Source organism: Lissotriton helveticus, chromosome 6, assembly GCF_964261635.1.
Source record: "Lissotriton helveticus chromosome 6, aLisHel1.1, whole genome shotgun sequence".
In the NCBI taxonomy this organism is placed as follows: Eukaryota; Metazoa; Chordata; class Amphibia; order Caudata; family Salamandridae; genus Lissotriton; species Lissotriton helveticus.
Window position 1 is genome coordinate 879,315,642 of NC_136067.1, and position 18,490 is coordinate 879,334,131.

The 18,490-nt window shown below is 40.0% G+C and overlaps 1 protein-coding gene across 1 annotated transcript in view; it reads right to left on the bottom strand.

The window, feature by feature from the left end:
* Positions 1 to 202: 202 nt before the first annotated feature.
* SLC35F1 (solute carrier family 35 member F1) overlaps positions 203 to 18,490 on the bottom strand; it is a 1,021,228-nt gene continuing 1,002,940 nt past the window's right edge. The window contains exon 8 of the mRNA XM_078646867.1: positions 203 to 2,358. Within this exon, the coding sequence (XP_078502993.1) occupies positions 2,134 to 2,358 (225 nt within the window). The 3' untranslated portion in view covers positions 203 to 2,133. The remainder of the gene's footprint in view (positions 2,359 to 18,490) is intronic.

Consider the following 18,490-nt stretch of genomic DNA (forward strand, 5'->3'; position numbering starts at 1 on the left):
CTGAACAATCACAAGCTAGTTACTTTAGTGCAGTCATGGGGGATATTTTTTTTGAATAATTAAAAACATATGTGGCCCCTCTTTGAACCACCATTGTTGCAGTCCTTTTATGAAAACAAAACAAAGGACCAACCTCTTGCTTCGTGGAGGCTGGGTCCTTTGTTGTGTTTTCATATGTCTGGCTTTGGAGGGTGGCCCCCAGCCCAAATATCCTCTACCTTCCCCCATGTTTGTGTACAGCAGTCCTTTTTAGAGAATGTCCAATCCGACGCCATTGCACCATTGTAAACGCGTACAGATTAGCGTATTGGAAGAAAAATTGGTAAAAACACAAACATTAAAAGATGACAAAAATGGTTGACAACATAAATACCAAGATTGAGGCAAAATAAATCTTTGCAAAATGGAGGAATGTAAACATAGAATAAAGTAAGTGGCAGCTTTACAAATACGTCAAACAAAATGGTCAGAGAAAGGTATTCTATTGGTTGGCTGAGGTGCAGTAGCTGCCTCCTTATTCCTGTGTGCTTCTTCCTATTACACATGTATTTTAAGATCTGGGCAACATGGTGGACACATTCTGAGCTGGAACCAGTTGCAGTTTAGTTTCTTAAAACGGAAATGACGTACAGGGGCGTAGTCTTCTTTATTGCAGGAGGTGCTGAGGCTTTGGAGCCTAGGTGTGTGAATGACACTGCACCTCAGTTACGTCTCACTTTTACAACCCAACCCGTGTCAAGAGGGTAACAGTCCTTGATTGCCAGTAGGGCCCACGAGCCCACGACACCCAATTGCTTATTAACCGATGACAACACACATCTAGGCGTACAAAGAATGTCCATTGGGGAGAGGGAACTTTAATTATTTACTTCGCACTCATTAACCAGACCTTCCTGATAGAAAGTTCGAGAAACATTTTGAATCACAGGGAATAAAGTGGAAGAAGAAATAAGACGCACTTCAATTAACGCTAAATGTAAGAGCAGGCCTTAAATCCTAGGTGCCTGCATTGTTTTTGTCTGCTGTGTGTTGCGTAGGGTCGTGTGAGAAATTTCTACAATGTTTAAAGAGAGGGAAGATGCAAACGACTGATTTCTGGGCCGCCGACTTTGGAACTGGGAAACCCAGGTTGGAGTCTCGGCGTCGACGCAACACCCTGTGATTCTGGACAAATCACCTAATCTCCCCGTGCCTAAAAAACACATGAATGTGACCTTGTGTGATGTAACTGGTAGTCATGAAAAGCGCTATATAAAACTGCAAAAACATCCTGGTTCTGTTGAAAGGCAGCCGGCAAGGTAAGGGTTTAACAGTGCAGAGTATAACAGTCATTTTTTTTTACAAAGCACATAAGAACATGAAACACCACTAGGCTTTGTTTAGGAGACTAGAATACAATTAATATCACAAAATAATTTCCCACAATTAATGACTGCAATAACATGAAATTCCTTATGGGTCAGTAAGAAAATAGATAAATGTCCCCACCTTTTAGTGACACTCATTCCAGAAATGCTCCTTCCATCAAAATGCAATGTTTTTAGCACATGAACTTGGACACTTTAGAAAATATACATAATTATAATTTGATCATACAACTTTGCATTTTGGCAGTGAAACACATTCTTAAACTTGCTTTTATACATGATTGTTGCCTGCCATTCCTTCCTGAAATACAGATTCGAGGCGCTATGTTTTATCCGTTCCTCTCACTTTGGCTTGACGGTGATGTGCATTGTAGCTAACTTCATCATTAACATACCCACAGTGTAACAAACACTATGTCGAGTGCAAACCCAAATTTTGAGGTGATTTTTAACATCTAATTTAAGCAACTTAACATAAACTTCGAGGCTTAGTGATTCATAGTTGATTTAAATGTCAACATGTTTCGGTACAGCATAGCGGACGGTAGAACATTCCACATTCTGCATCGTCCTGGTCCACTGTTTGCCAGTATGCATCCAGTGAGATATCTTTCATTTTGTCCTCCAAGTAAAATTTGTTTGCTATCAGTCCTTGTCACATGGCATAGCTGCACCTGGTAAATACCTTTCTCTTTGCACAATACAGAGATAATGGACATAAAAGAAAAAACTCCACTGAATCCTCAGTGGGTTGTAAAGCCTTGGTTTAGGCAACTCGGACGCGGGGTTCGTCTTCTGTTTCCTGGCCTAGGCTGGTGTATGTTACTGATGGTTCGAGCTGGCCAGAGGCCGGTAAGTCTACTACAGGTCCAGACGGGTTGCGGAACTGCTTGTATACCCTGGGATCCTGGGCTATGTACGTAGATGTGGATGAGTACAGGACCAGCCCACCAATGATGGTGAAGAAGGACAGAAGGTACAAACCTGAAAACTAAACAGAAAAAATAATCCATTAAAACATGTAGTGATGTAGACGTATGGCATACATTGCTGAGTTTAGTGCTTTGCTGGCAGCCTGATTAGAGCACACAGAAACATGTGTCAGTCCCTTTTCCATTTCTGTTGTATATGTATCTGACTGTAGACCAATATTTGTGCTAACATATTTAAAGACTGTATAGATACTTGACAGCAGACCTGTGATTGTGCTAACAGATGTAAAGGAAGGACTTATATGGTGCCAAAGTGCACTACAGCACTGTAGGTACCAGCAGAAGCCCACAACCATATGCCCATGCTCAGTCTTTTGCTTGGGTAATGTTAATATTTCAGAAAAGATGTGTTCATAGTGAACAGCCACCCTAATTTAAGCAATTAACAGTGCTGAGCATCAGAAGAATAAAGGAAAGGGCAATTTTTTAGGCACAAAATGCAACACAAATGCTCACACACATCCACCCAAGGACCTAGTAGAGCCCTATCCCATGTATTCGATTTCTAAACAACAATTTAGCATATTATAAACTTGACAATCGATATACAATATGCAATACAAAACACAACCACATTTAATGTCAACAGACCTCTTTGGCTCACGTTAAAGAGTATATCAGCCAGATCTTGAAACATTAAAATACCATACGAATGCCTGTAAAGCAGGATACAAATGCACGTAACATTCCACAACGTGTATTTCTTTTAAACACACATTACAATTCGATTGATTGCATTGCTCATAAGGACTCTAGTGTTATAGTTTATTGCAGTGTCTTCATGAGAGAAATATCCAAGTGTAGAGTGGTTGAATTGAATATGTATGGGTGCAGTGCATGTGAGTGGATTGAGTGAGTTGTGTGTAGGTGAGAGCAATGCTGTGGTGGGGATGTGATTACAGTAATAGTGTACTTGCTACTTGACGCTGTGAGCGCAGAGTGCACTTATATGTTGCAAGCACATGAGAGTTTATTGGTTTATTGCCTTTGTGTGGGTTTATGGGTGGCTTGCACAGGCTAATGAATTATATGAATTGACGATTTGAGTGGGTGAGTGTTCAGCGTACATGCTAATAAAGTGAGTATGAAAGGAGTGAGCATACGATTGGAATGTGACTAATTATACTGTGTGTGACTAAAGGCTGTCGTGTGTGAGTTACTAGATTGTATGGGAATGTAGAGTTTGTGCATTGCTACATTGTGTGTAGGGGTGTGCAACTTTGAATAAAGTGGGTCTGTATGTAAACTATAGTATATTTGTTTTATGTATGAGCGTTTGTGGATGGAGTGCTATAGATTTGAGTACTAATTAGTCAAGCATGTAAATGTGGTGCATGAGTGTGTGAAGTGTGTATATGAGTTTGGGGGAGTGGGCTGAGTGCCTTTGTTCGGTCAATGAATAGATACAGCTTGAGTGGTGTGTGTATAGACCAGTAAAGTGTGTCTGTGCATATATGTAATGTGTATGTGTAATTTGAATATGTGAGAGAGAAGTGATTTGAATAGAGTCAGTTTAAGTGTAACATATCCGAGAAATGTGTGTTTAGAATGCATGAGTTGTGTGCACCCACATGTGTGAATACAGAACCGTATGAGATACACCAGTGGGGAAAATATAGTACATTCATTTGTACAATGTTTGTGAGTGCAGGATCCTTCTTGGGGAGTTGAATGTGTATAAATGAGTGAATGTTTTGGGTCTGTGGAATGTAAGTGCGAGTTTATTGGTTTACTGCTTGTGTGTATCTTTACGGTTGGTTTGCGCGGGTTAATGAATTATGTGAGTTGACGGTTAGACTGGGAGGGTGGAGTGTCTACCTGCTGATAACGAGAGTGTGAGAGACTGAGCATAACAGTGGAGTGTAAGATAATATATTGCGTGTGACAGAAGCCTGTCATTTTTGAGTTAGTGGGTTGTGTGGGAATGTAAAGATTGTGTATTGCTACATTGTGTGTATGTGGTGTGAAAGTACGATTAAAGTGGGTCTATATGAACACCATAGTGGATGATTTTTCTATGTATGTTTGTGAATGGAGTGCTATAGGTTTAAGTACTAATTAGTCAAGCACCTAAATGTGGTGGGAGTGTGTTCATGTGTTTGAAAGAGTGGGCTGAATGCCTCAGTTAGGTCAATAAATAGCTAAAGCATGAGTGGAGTGTGTATAGACCAGTAACGTGTATATGCATATATATGTGATGTGTATGTGTAATTTAAATATGTGTGAGTGAAGGGCTTTGAATGCAGTCAGTGTAAGGGCAATGTATTAGATAAAGGTGTGTGCAGAGTGCATGAGTTGTGTGCACTCACATATGTGAATACAGAAAAGTGTGAGCTACTCCAATGGGGTGAAAATAGTACATTAATTTGTGTATGTGTGGCTTAGTACATACAGACGTCTGTAGATTAGTACAACGTGTGTGAATGCAGGACCCTTCTTGGCAAGTCAAATGTGTATCTATGAGTGCATTGGTTGAGTTAGTGGAATGTATGTGTGGATAGTAATTTGAATGTTATGTGAATCTCTATCAAGAAAATTACAAAAAATGTTTAATTACTTGAAGGCCAAATCTTTCTCAACACACACAATCATTTCTTTTTGTGATAAACTGTCATCTCAAAGGTAGAACTGTAATGTCTAGTCGTCCTACATTTTTGTCCCAGTGCCAAAATACTTATGGGTAAGGACTGATGAAGAAGATGGGCGTGGTTGGATATCTGTGAAAATGAGGAGTGCAAAAGGAAGGTGCAGCTCCTTAAGGTTATCAGGCTCAGCTACTATTAAGGCTGCTTCTCTTGGTTTAAAGCATCTAATGGATACACTTGGCTTAGGTGTGTATGTACATCAGGATAGAAACCTAAAGCCAAGATTCTCTGAAACCTGGGAGAAGAGTTGCCTTGGCTACTCAGCCCTGAAAAAGTGATTACCAACTTTTCCTTTCAACATATATTGGGCTCACAAACGTTCTCTGAACCCAGTGTTGAATTTTGCACCCCAAGAGATCTGGAACAGACAGAGGATGAACTTCTACCATGTAACATGTCAAAGGATCCACGCCCACACACTTTGACATTAATACATCCAATACAGTGGCTTCATGGTTCATTTGAGAAGGAAGGTATCCCCTTCTTCCATTAAACACCAAATAAGTGCCTTCGAGAATCGAAAAGTTGATTAAATCAGTTACCTTCAAGTAGGTTTTACATGAGCAAAATTGAATTTGAGCAAGCCGTATATGACATGAGTGGAATGAAATAGTTTCAAAGTCATATTTACATTTTTTTCTAACTTATTCTACTTTGAATTTTGAATTTTACAATGCATATGTTTTACAGAAAGGTCTTTTTCATTTTTTGACAATGAACTCTAGTGTAGAGTTCCTAACCTGGGGTCACCGGACCACTGGGGGTCAGCACCCCATGATCAGGCGGTGCTTGACTGCTTAAAAAATTCAGGTAGGTACACAGAAGTCAAAATGTTAAGAACCTCTGCACTAGTGTATTTGGTTTTAAGAATACAATCTGAGTGAATTGAATAACCGATCCTTTCGAACCGATTCTTTGTAATCTGGTATGTTATTTTTATTTATTTACTTGTTTTCTTTATAGCCTGCACATCTAAACCTCTGAAGAGTACTGGAGTGCTTTCCAGAAACTCGGAGGTGGATTAATAAATTAGATCAATAAAGTATTTTTAAAAAGTGTCAGAGAACAAGCTTTTATACCATCTTATATGTTGCAGGGACTGCGGATGCTTTAGGATGTACTGTCCCAATTTTCAGATAAAGTGATTCAACCTTTGTATTTGTTTTGAGTCAAAAGTATTCTGAAGTAGTGGATCAACAGATGTGTGGCTATGTGTTTGCAAATAAAAATATGGAGTGCATGCAAAGAGTTCAATTAAATTAAATTATTTCTTTATTTGGAAGCAAAAATATCCATAAAAGTACATTTAAAAATCACAGTACATATTTTAAAACATTTAAAAGAAGTATTTCATAGAAAAACAATATAAATTCAGAAAATGTATAATTGAACTATAAGACTATTCTAATTAATATTCATTGTAGATCGAGCCCAGACTGCTGTTTTTAAAAACAAACCCACATAAAAAATGCTCTCATCATCACTAAGTTGAAGCAGCTTGCTATATGCTTCTCTAAAATTGGTGCTATCAAGTTTCTTAATGAAAGGAAATAATATATTCATTGTGGTAAGTGGAATAAAAAACACACAAAAATAAAAAGTGTAGCACGGATTGACCCAATCTCTTATACGGGCAAGGTGAAGTATCCAAGTTTGCTTGAAATCCCAAAGGAAAGCATTACAAATATTTAACAGTCCTCGCCCGGTAGCGAATCAGTAAACCTCATTCACAACGGTTTAGCTAAATAAAATGCAATCAATCTGTCTACTCTAATATTTATATAGGCCCTCACACTTGCCTTTAAGGTCTCAGATACTACTCTTGGGAGCCCCTAAAAGTCTTCTACAGAATCTATTTTCTTCAACTTGGATGGAATCACACTTTTTAATACCCCATATCTGGGTTCTATTGCTTTCTAATAATCTGCATGAGTGGAAGAAAAGCTACACCCCTCCTTGTTTGTAGGAGAGTGAACAGTGAGCGGATCGCCCAGGATTTTTTTTTTTACATTGCATGACATGCGCTATCAAAGATCCATCATTGGCAGAAACTAGTCCCAGGTAGGAAAAAGTGACTTGCCCACTTTAAGTGAAGCCAACTTATGTGTCTTCAGGCCACAAGTCATAATATAAGATTTATTCAAATTGGTGCGTAAGTCCAATGAGGCCATAACATTTACAAAACCTTCTACTAACTGTGGCAAAGCTCTCGGGGTACGAGGCATTAGTACGGCATCGTCGGCATCTAGCAATGATGGTAAAAATTAGCCTTTAACTTTTGGGACATCAGGGCTGGCAGTTAGTCAAAAAGGATGAAGATCATTTATATTAAGAATAAATAAAAATGGGGCTAAAACACATCCTTGTCTCACTCCCGGAAAAATGCTGATGTCCTGATACACTTCCCCTAAGGTATTTATTCTTATTCTGGCTTTCATGTCTCCTTGAAAATAAGCTGGAAAGTGCACCAGTGCTTCGTCCATTCCCAAAACTAAAAGGATAAACCTCAGCTTTGAACGGTTTACACTGTCGAACGCAAAAAGTTCTTGTAATGGTGAGTGGGCAGGCCTTTAAAACAAGAGTTTTTAAGCAGAGGGTCTGTGTGTGATGTTTGTTGTGGGAAGTGTGCTGCCCAATTCATATGATAATCATGAGTGCATCTGCTGGGATGCTGATATGCGTCTTTGCTCTAATACTGATTTAGTCCAGAGTTGAGAAATGGAGTAAGTTTGCCACAGAGCTGAGTCAAAGTGGAGAAAACATTAACGGCCTGAAGATTAGGTTGACTACCTAAAACATAGAAAGAATTACAAGAGAGAAATTCTGAAAACAAAAAGTCATATTGCAAAACCTTCATCAATCAGGCAAAAAAAATCCGCCACATCCTCTTTTTAACTGGTACCCTCTGCCATGATCCAACTCATTGCTATAAAGGAATCTCTTCTTAAAAGTCTGTATGCAAGAATTTAAAATTCTTCAGAGATTGGTCATGAAACCCCTTTATGGAAGTTAGTTTCTTAGGACTATCAACTATTATAGCTGAACCTCGCATCAGTCTAACCCTGTTCCCTAGTGAGGTCTTTAAGTTTATCCTGAAGTTTCTGACGCCCACAGATTCTGCTCCAGCATGGTTAATTAAAGAGTTTTCGGTACAGTTGGCTCAATTTCATCTACTTGTAGGTCAGCCTTGTCCCTGAAGCCTTAATGAAGGTGCAAATAACTCCTCTATTAAAAAAGTCTATGCGTATCCTCAAAATATTACATAACGTCCATCTAGTCACCAGACATGCTGACAAAGCCACAGTTTTGGAAGTGGTTGTTGCCCTTTCTTGACAATAACTTGTCTGTCACATACTCACACAGTTTTTTGACTCATTCATGACCCAAACATGGGATGCAAATTGAGCACACTGGCTTCTCTGATGACTTTGTTGGTATGATAAATTAAGGTGAAGTGTACCTGCTTATAATGTTGGCCCATCAGCAGCGTTTGGCATGGTGAACCATGATATGCTTTTGTTATGAATGACATTTGTGGCACATACTGACCAAAGAACTGTTCTCTGATTGGGATAACGTTTGTCTCAATGCTTACAACAGATCTTGCTTGACCAATACCAATCCGATGAAGTGACTTCCAGATGTGGAGTCCCACTATAACCCATTCTACTGAACATTTACTCGGCTCTTTTGTTTGAAGTTTGTTTCTAATCAAACTAATTTGTACAATCATATGCAGACGATAATCTGTGAAAACTATTCATATGTGAAAATCTGATCTCGATCAGATGAAGAAATGCAATCATTCATGGGTGATGCTTCTAATATAGCAAAATGTTATTGCAACTGTTAAAATTATATGAGTTTGATTAATTTACCTTTATATTTCAATAGGAATCATATTTTGATAAATGTCTGAACACAGACTTGTATGTTTTTGTGTATACTGAAAAGGTAACCCAAATATTTAGGACAAATACAGAGCAGAGCAATGTATATCTAGTCAGCAACCTCAATCATGAGCACTCAGTGCACACTGAAACTCACAAGCCATTCAATTTCTACATGCTATGAATGTTGAACTAATTTTGCTGACCTTTTCAAAAGCATTTGAAGTAGTAACAGATTTGCAAACTACACACTGGAAGAAAAACTGCAAAGCTAAAGACATTTCCTCAACACTAAACATCTGTATTGTTTTTAATATCATTTAAGATTATGTCAAAGTCTTCAAAAGCGTACACATTTGTAAAAAGGATGAATTAAGAAAACGTTACGCAAGATTTAAGTAGTGCAAATCAACTTGCATGTTTTTTTTGTGTGGCTTAAGGTATTTGTTCAACTTATTCTGCAAAAGAATATATTTTATTTCTGATCGTCCTTGAATAATGTGAATCACAACTCTCCAATATGTGTTCTGCCCAGCCCTTCCTGTTTTAAACCCAGTTAAAAAGAAGAAAGAAAAAAAGGGTATTTAGAATATTGGAATGTTGAGAGCTCCATTGAAGATAATGGAGTAGCTCCAGGCATATAATGGCTGGTATAAGCCAAGAGATTTTGTCTTCCTTGTTCTCACTTTTTGAGTTAGAGCATTCTACCCTTAGTGAGTGGAATGTTGTAATAGCCTCATAGCCCTTCTGCCTTAGGCTATACCGGTTGTTAAATGCCCTCTTCCTAGTTATAGGACTTTGCAAGTCGGGTTCAAACCATTAACAACCTGATTAACAACCTGATTAGCCCTCAGAAGCAGGCTATAACTTTAATAGATGCTAGACGGTCAGTCAGTCTTATTATAGGTCTAGAAAATATTTTGTTTGTATTTTGTGAACAGGTTAATGTATCAGCTTCAAAACTGACATGAACACTATCAACCATATTCACAAAGGTAAATCTAAATGTGTAGTTGTAGATTTACTACAAGTAAATTTACTCTTACACTTTTGACTGGGTAACCTATTGGCTGTTCACAATTTATAATTGCAAACTTACTTAAAGTGTAGACTTACATGTCCCCCCTCCCTGCAATAGGGGGTGAAGCCAGGAAATGATAGTAAAGTTACTACTAGCAGACATTACAAATGTATTTGATGTCCTGTACACTTGGTTGATCCCTTCACAATCAGGTTGGAGTTCCCCCAATGGTAAACTATACAGAAAAGTTGAAAAGTGTATTATATTTATTAAAAAATGGAAACATTGTTTAATGTTACATACTAATGTTAACTAATTGTTAACTAATTGGTTTTATTTTAAATGTAGAACGATATAGGAAAGTTACAACATTATTAGATAAATTTGAAATAAGAAATGTAATTATTTAGAATATAATACATTTATAAAAAATGTTTTAAGTTTATAAGTAAATAAACATTTCTCACCTAAACTTAAAAAATATTTGTATTGTGCATTAAAAATATTAAAAGTGATATAGAATGTGTTAAAAGTTTTAATAACTATAGTTACATACTTTCAAATTAAAAAGAATGTTAATAGAATATTTTGAAATAAAATAATAATTATGTTTTATTTATTGACATTATTTCACAATAAGTAAAATGTATTTATACTTTAAATAGTTTAAATAATTTAGTTTATTTCAACATTAGTTCCTATGGGGTTTTCTCTTTAAGTCCCTACCTCTATTATTTTCTACGGGCGGGTGTTGCAGTATCAGTGGCTGGCCATGTGTGAGACTGGACTTACTCCAGCTTTGAGATACAGTGTATATTTCTGGCAGTTTGTGAAAAGCAATGGACTTACTCTTTTGTGGGTGGGTATTTACCCCTCCCTGAGCCCCTCCTTAAACCTCTCCCCACTCCTTCATTAATTCCTCCCTTTTAGTCACTAGTATTCCTAATTTTCCAGGCACTTCCCTCTGTCCCTCATACATTTACTACATGAGCATATACTTATCTCCGCACAGAAAAGATAAGAGAGTTGGAGGCATAGACCGCCACACCTTGGTATGTGAATAGCATTTTGTAGTACGTTTAGTAGTACTACTGTAGTACTACTAAATGTACCACAAGATGTAGTTTGTGAAAAGGCCCCAATATTGTGATTTTGGTTTTTTATCCAAAGATGGTGTGACACACGTACATGTATACCCCCTTACATCTGTTCTTATATCAAGTCATAATTTGAAAAAGTCAAAGATAAAGGCTTCATGCCAAGAAATGAAATAAACAAACCCACCATTAGAATTGGGAGAAATGTCCATAATGTCCCAGATCCACGGGCCATGATTGGGCCGGAGATTAAAAGCATTTCGGACACCTAATCAGGGGTTGTGAACTCTTTTGTTCTGTGGTTCAACTGTTGGAATAAGGGTCCCAACATTAGTTCTGTATCAATAGGAGAAAGAGTGGTCTTTTTTTATTTGCCTTCTCAATTGTCCAGGAGCTCATCTTTTCCAGCTCTTATCTTCATTATATTCCTGATGGTGCCCCTTGGACCTGATTCTAAGAAAAGCACAGATTCTTGTCTTGCCCTGTTTGAAGCCTGGCCCAAGAAGGGCAGTGTAGCACAAACGTGCTAGGGGTCTCGGTTCCTAGAACATAACAAAGAGATCTAGTCTCTCAAACAAACAATACCACTAAAAGTTCCACCTGCCATAAAAGAGAGGTAATATCACCCTACAGCTCGCAGAAAAAGCTTCAGTTTTATGGTGACTCTTAAAGGTTCAATAAGGGACTTCCATTCTCACAGTAGTGCAACCGATATAGGATAAAATATTTCACAGTGAAGAGTTAATTTAAACTGAAGGAGAACAGAATAGGACTCCATGGACACATCATGACTCAAGCTTGAATTGGGGTTTTTTAAGTGCCACTTTGAGGCTGTGTACTGAATCTTCTAAATCCTTTTTTAAGTGCATTATTAATAACATACATATGAATGTGAATTTTGTGCTTGGATTATTAACTGGAGATGTCCCACATGTACATATAACATTATGACGTGTGTGGGGTGCCCGACATGAGAATTCTACACCCTGAATCCTAAAACAGTGGAGTTATGTGGAAACAAGCTAAACCCCTAGACAAGTAATCATGATCAGTTAGAATATAATCTCCACTAATTTGAGGACTCTTTTCCTAGATGCCTGTTGGTGTAACCAGTTAGTTGTTTAGAAAGTTGTTCATCACAATGTAAATTTAGATTAAATCCACAAAAGACCATGCCACACCAATAGCCTTGCAGAAGAATTTAGAAAAAACTCAAATATGGATGGTGAGAAATAGCCAACAACTAAACAGCTCAAAAAGTGAGCTCATTATATTTGTCAGGAGAGGAAGATTGTGAATTTCATTTGTTCCCTCTCTTGAACATTTTTGACAAAACATTTCATTAGCATCCAACAGTTCAATCTCTAAGGGGCCGATTCCGATTCGGGAAAAAACGATCCGAATAGCCGTTCAGAGCGTTTTTCCCGTACGAATCGTACCCTGCAACGTCCCCCGTACGTACGACGAAGTACGATTCGTACCAGGAACCGTAATCCGTACGAGCCGTACAGAGACCGTACGACTCTAATCTCTGTACGATTCTCCCTCGGAACCCGCTGTACGCGACAACTGTACGGTTCGCGGCTGGTTTTTAAGACCCAGCAAGTACGATACGTGTCGGGTACACACCGTACGACCCTTTTTCTACGGGAGCTGAAAACAGCCGTAAAAGCAGAGTTCGCGCCGGAACAGGTACGGAACGGCCCCCCGGGTACGTTGCGTACCCCACATGATCGCAGGGGTACGCACCGTACCCCTGCGATCATGGGGTGTACGAGCCATACCCCATGTATGATGGGTGTATGAGCTGTACCCCATGTACGATGGGTGTACGAGCCGTACCCCATGTACGATGGGTACACCCATCGTACATGGGGTACGGCTCGTACGCCCATCGTACATGGGGTACGGCTCGTACACCCATCGTACATGGGGTACGGCTCGTACACCCATCGTACATGGGGTACGGCTCGTACACCCCATGATCGCAGGCGTACGGTGTGTACCCCTGCGATCATGGGGGGTACGGACCATACGGTGTGTATGTGTTTGTGTGCTTTTCCGTACGAGTCGCCCTTACCTGACGTGGACCGTACAAATCGCGTCCTCATACCCTGGTCCGGATCGTACTCGTCGGGTCATACGGCATGTGTACGAGTCGTACGGCATGTGTACGAGTCGTACGGCTCACGGTTTCAGCCTTGCAATACGTACGGACCGCGACGATTCGGACAGATTCACGGAATACGGATCGTACTACGCGACTCGGACTGATGGGTACGATTCATACGGAGAGGGCTCCGGATACAAATCGTACGGACGTTTTTTTTGCCGAATCGGAATTGACCCTATGGTGTGCTCTTGATGAAAACCCCGCCCTCAAAACTTAGGTATCTCACCCCACTTATTTCAGCTGGACATATTTCTTTGGGATGGGGACTGCAGTTATCTTGCACACAGATCATTGTAAGATACCATATGTTGAGTTGCTAGCAGGTTGAGTTCATCACATTTAAAGAGCAGCAAATGCAGCAATCCACCTCATTATGTATTCATGTAAAAGGGGTCACAGTAATACTCACAGAAAACACATTACATTGGCTCCTAGTTCACAATTGCAGATGTTGTAGATGAGCTGTAATCCTGCTTTATATAGCACTGGATACCTAGCAAAACGATTTCAGGCCTACATCCCTACTAGGAATAGTAGTAGGTTAGAGCACTAGTGGTGGTCCCAGAATGTCAGTTTTGCTCTATGGAGGCAAGGGCTACCTTTCTTCAAGGTCCCCTGTTTTGCAATCCAGTTCCTGATGGAGCGCTGCCTTTCCCAGACACTGACAAGCACCAAGAGACCATATTAAGGGTGATGTGAGAGATTAACTTGAGGGTCATTTAGTGCATCAGTTAGTAAGGCAACCAGAGACAGGGGGCCTCATTTATGAAAAGTGACGCATCGCTGCGTGAAAACAGCGATGCGTCACTTTTCACTGCGCCCTCCTTGCGAAACCAATGATGCGTCATATTTACAGTATGACGCATCATGGCGCAAGGAGTTACAGATATGTCAGTATTTCTGACGTATCTGTAAGCGCAAAAGTCACGCATTGCTGGAATGTGTCATAAAAGTGACGCAACTCCAGCAATGCATCCTTTCACATGGGGAAAGCCCCATGTGAAAGGGCTTGCGTCAGTCTTATGCCTGCTGTGAGGCAGGCGCAAGATTTTGACGCAACAGCGTCCTAAAAGTGACGCAGTGAAATCTCATAGATTTCACTGCGTCACTATTACGAGGCTTTTTGCGGGGGAACGCCCCCTCTGCATACATTATACCTGACGCAGGTATAATGTAGCGCAGGGGTTTACAAAGTGACGCATCTGCTTAGATGCGTCACTTTGTAAATAGTGCGCAACAGGAGGCATGTTTTACGCCGCCGATGCGTCACAAAAAGTGACGCATCGGAAGCACAAAACTGCCGCCCACAGTATCCGAGCCTGAAGAATTAGGTGAGACGTTATGGACAACAAGAAGTAGATATCACTTTCACAGCATGCCAATGAAAACACCCAAAATACACCACCCTAACTCCAGTCAGGGAAAAACAATCTAATTCAATTCTGAGTCCATTTCACCTAAGTACAATTCACCTTAAGAGATAAAGATGCAGAAAAAATAACATTTTAAGCTGGATCACTGCACTGCCCTAATCTACACTCTTCTTGCTCTTTTCTCGTGACACAGTTTAATGGCCAACGTTGAAAAGTGGTGGTATGGAGGTTTCAGAGCTTCCTGGAAAACTTTGAACTTAAAGGCTATTAATGGGAGTTGAGTGTAGACAAAGGGATGAGCCAGGACAACCAATATTCAAAGGAAATGGAGGCCATGAGCAATTAATTTGCTGGGAAAACTGTGGTGCATGTACTGCCTGCAATGGGATTTGCCTGAATACCAGAAACACTCACTAGTGTAATGTTTAGGTGGAAATCATCTGTGTAGCCATTGGAGGAAATATATTCTGATTGTTTTAGCAAATAAAATTGACAATCAACGTGATTATGTTGCACTTTGCCTGATGTGATTACATTTGTATCCTTCCAACAGTAATGTGGTTAATGTTCTTTTAGTTTGAAGTGCCTTACCAACTCTCCAGCGAAACCGTGAGGAAGGGGGAGGCCTTCCCCAACCACGGTGTGCTGGTGTGGTGCTGTGATATGATTTATGACTATGAATATGGAGTCCTTTAAACCTGTTGATTCTGTGTGTTGCCTCTCATCAGCTTTTTTCTAGAATTTATCGGTGGTCATGTGTCAGCTGACCATTTGAGGTGGGCAATACGAGCTTAGGGCCTTATTTATGAAGGCCTTGCGCCACCGGTGCGTCACTTTTAAAATAGGAATAATTGACGCATCGGCGGCGCAAGGCCTTCATAAATAAGGCCCTTAGTTTACTTTCAATGAAGTGACCAGAATAACTTTATTGACAATCACCAACCCAGAAAACACAGTTACTGAGGCACGAGGGGAAATTAAATGCACCTTGTACACAAAGTATCATTTTAAATTGCTTTCTGTTGTAGGCGTGTATTTAATTTTCACTACACCACATGATAATTCATCCCCTCTGTATTTGTCAGCACACATTACACAGTGCTTCACAGATGACAGAAGGTTTTACACCTGCTAACCAGTGTCACGTTATATTCCTTTTAGACCCATAACTGAATGGGGTGAAGTTAATCGAGCTATATCTCTTGAGCAACCGTATTGTGTATTTTGTTTTGTGTTCTGTGCCTAAATTGCACTGCTTTGAGAACTCCCTGTATGTCTGTGTTGTTTAGAATATCATTTTGCCACTATCCTGGTAGCAGCTGTGCTTCAGCATGGAAGGTATGACACTCCAAATATTGCTGCCCATGTATACTAATATCCAAATGCAGGATTCGCGCCACCACCCCCACAGATGCACCAGAAATGTTCCTGACTGGGGGTGCGAACGTCTGCCAAATGGATGTCTAAGTGCTTTTGAGCATTAGCCTGTCACTGAAGGCAACCACCGTGCTGTCACACAGTCTGTCCACAGGTGTGTGCTAATTAGTGTTATTTAATCTTGAAATTACCTAGCTGCCTGCCAGTAAGTAGAAGAGTCCTTTTTGTGTTAATAAATATGAGAGAAGGGTTACGTAAATCACCTGCCTTGCTGTCTTGACTTATTTCTGGCTATAAGAGACAGGGAGAGAATGCTTTTTTGCCTTCAATTCTCCTGTGTCTTCTGACTTTGATTTGCTGGCCTTAGGACTAAAGTGATTATTCTCTCTCCCTAAAACATGTTGACATTGGGTTCCACCCAATTGAAACACATAATTTACTTGTAAGTCCCAAGTAAAGTGGTACTACATGTACCCCGGGCTTTCAAATTAAATGCTACTAGGGGGCCTACAGCACTGATTGCGCCACTCACTAAAGTAGCCCTTTAAACATGTCTCAGGGATGCCAATTAAGCCTGTGTGTGCAATTTTACACTATATCTATCTATATATATATATATGTGGAGAGTGCAGGTCGGTGAGTGAACTGAGTAAATGCAAATCCTGGACAAAATACATGTTTCAGAGGTCTGCACACAATGTGTTGGCTTCACCAATATTTTAATGCCTAGGCGTTCCAACCCTTTTGGGTCTTCGTCACAGCCCAATTCCAAACACAGTGCTCAATTTCCCTTAAAGAGTACATTTTTGTGATAGACATAAAGAGAATACTTGAAAAAACGGTGCGAGAAAATGCATGATGTGCATTAGCACTGTCAGTAATGGCCTTTGTAAACCAGCACATAAACAAATTTTCAAAGTAAATAAAAAAAAGGCGCATCAACAAAGAAAAAACTTGTTAATTCATGGTAAATTCTGGTAGTGCTACAATAATCCAACACACACACTGCAAAAGACCAAGGGGCATATTAGCAAGGGCAATATCAGCGCTTTAGCTGGACCTTTTCCCGCTAAAGCGACGATAATTATTTTGCCCTATCAGCAAGATGTCGCTAACAGCAAGATGTCGCGAAAGCGACCGGTTTGGGAGCCGCTTTGCATGTCAACGATATTTATTGCTAATGACATGCAAAGAAGGCCTTCCCGACCAACAGACCTGGTAAACAGCTGCTAACAGGCCTATCGCCTATTAGCAAGGAGGCCCTGGCCCCGGTTAGCGCCGTGAAAAGTCGAGCTAACTAGGGTAATCACCGGTTTTTTAACATCTGCTATTTTCCTCACTTAACCATACCTGACATGGGGGCTGGATTATGCTGATACGACCACAGGGTCGCATCAGCAAGGTTTTCCCCCTTCCCCATGCAACATCGCTGGTTTTGTCGCGATGTTGGCCCTTCCCTTCCGCTATCGCTGGAATATATATCGCCATAGCGCTAATTGTTGCTAATACAGCATTAATGTGGCGATATATTCCAGCGATAGCTGTCGACAAAATATTTCACGCTAAGCGCGCCCTGCGATATTTATCGCAGTTTGTTGCTAATATGGCCCCAAATTACTAACAGCCAAGTGGTTGTATCAAATCAGAAGAGATTTCAACGCAGACTGCTGAGTATATGATAAATAACAGCCAAGTGGCTGAAAAAGAACAATGCAGCCTAACATCAATTATGTTGGCTAATGTCATAGTCAAAGCTCCTATGATAATAGCCCTGTGGCTAAAGAACACATTTTTAAGGAGAGAAAATAAATGAACCAGGGTATCTGACACTTCCTGATATCCCTTTGACAACTCAGAACAAATTTCCCTTCAATGGAGCAAACCATCAACTGAACAGAAAAAAATTTCCCGCCAAAATAAATTAATAACACCAAACTCCACTTGGATATTAGGAGTAAGTGAAATCCCATGCGAAAATACCAAAAAATGAAAAGATAAAAGTACACGATAATCAAAGATTGCACAATCTTACATTTCACTATACACAGAGTTCAGAAATTTCCAAATCTTCAAATTCTTGTATAGACCTTAATAGACAGTGAAGGCTGGGGTACGATATAAAAGAAAGAGGGTAGAGGAGAGGAGAGAAGAAAGGGAGAAAAAGAGGTAAAAAGAAAAAAGAAAGGAGAAGAGATGGAAGATTATAGAACAGATACAGATCAGTTAAATACAATCATATTCAAGTAAGCTTTTGTTTGTATAGCACATTCCTGGCCTGTTGAAATATGTTAATGAAAATGAGGTACTTTCCCAACAGCCTATATGGATGTGCAGTTCCTCGCTCTCGTTAAGTCTTCCCGGGCACTTACTGCCAAGCAAGATTATATATTCAGACTTTTTTTGTCTTAGCTCTCTCTCTCCCTGTTGCACCCTCTGCTACACCTTACGATCCTGTCAATGCCCAAATATACGAGAAGGTAAGCATCCTGACCATGTTTGATGGCCCAATGTCTGGAAACAGGATACGCTGTATCAAGATTCTTTATAGCCCTGTA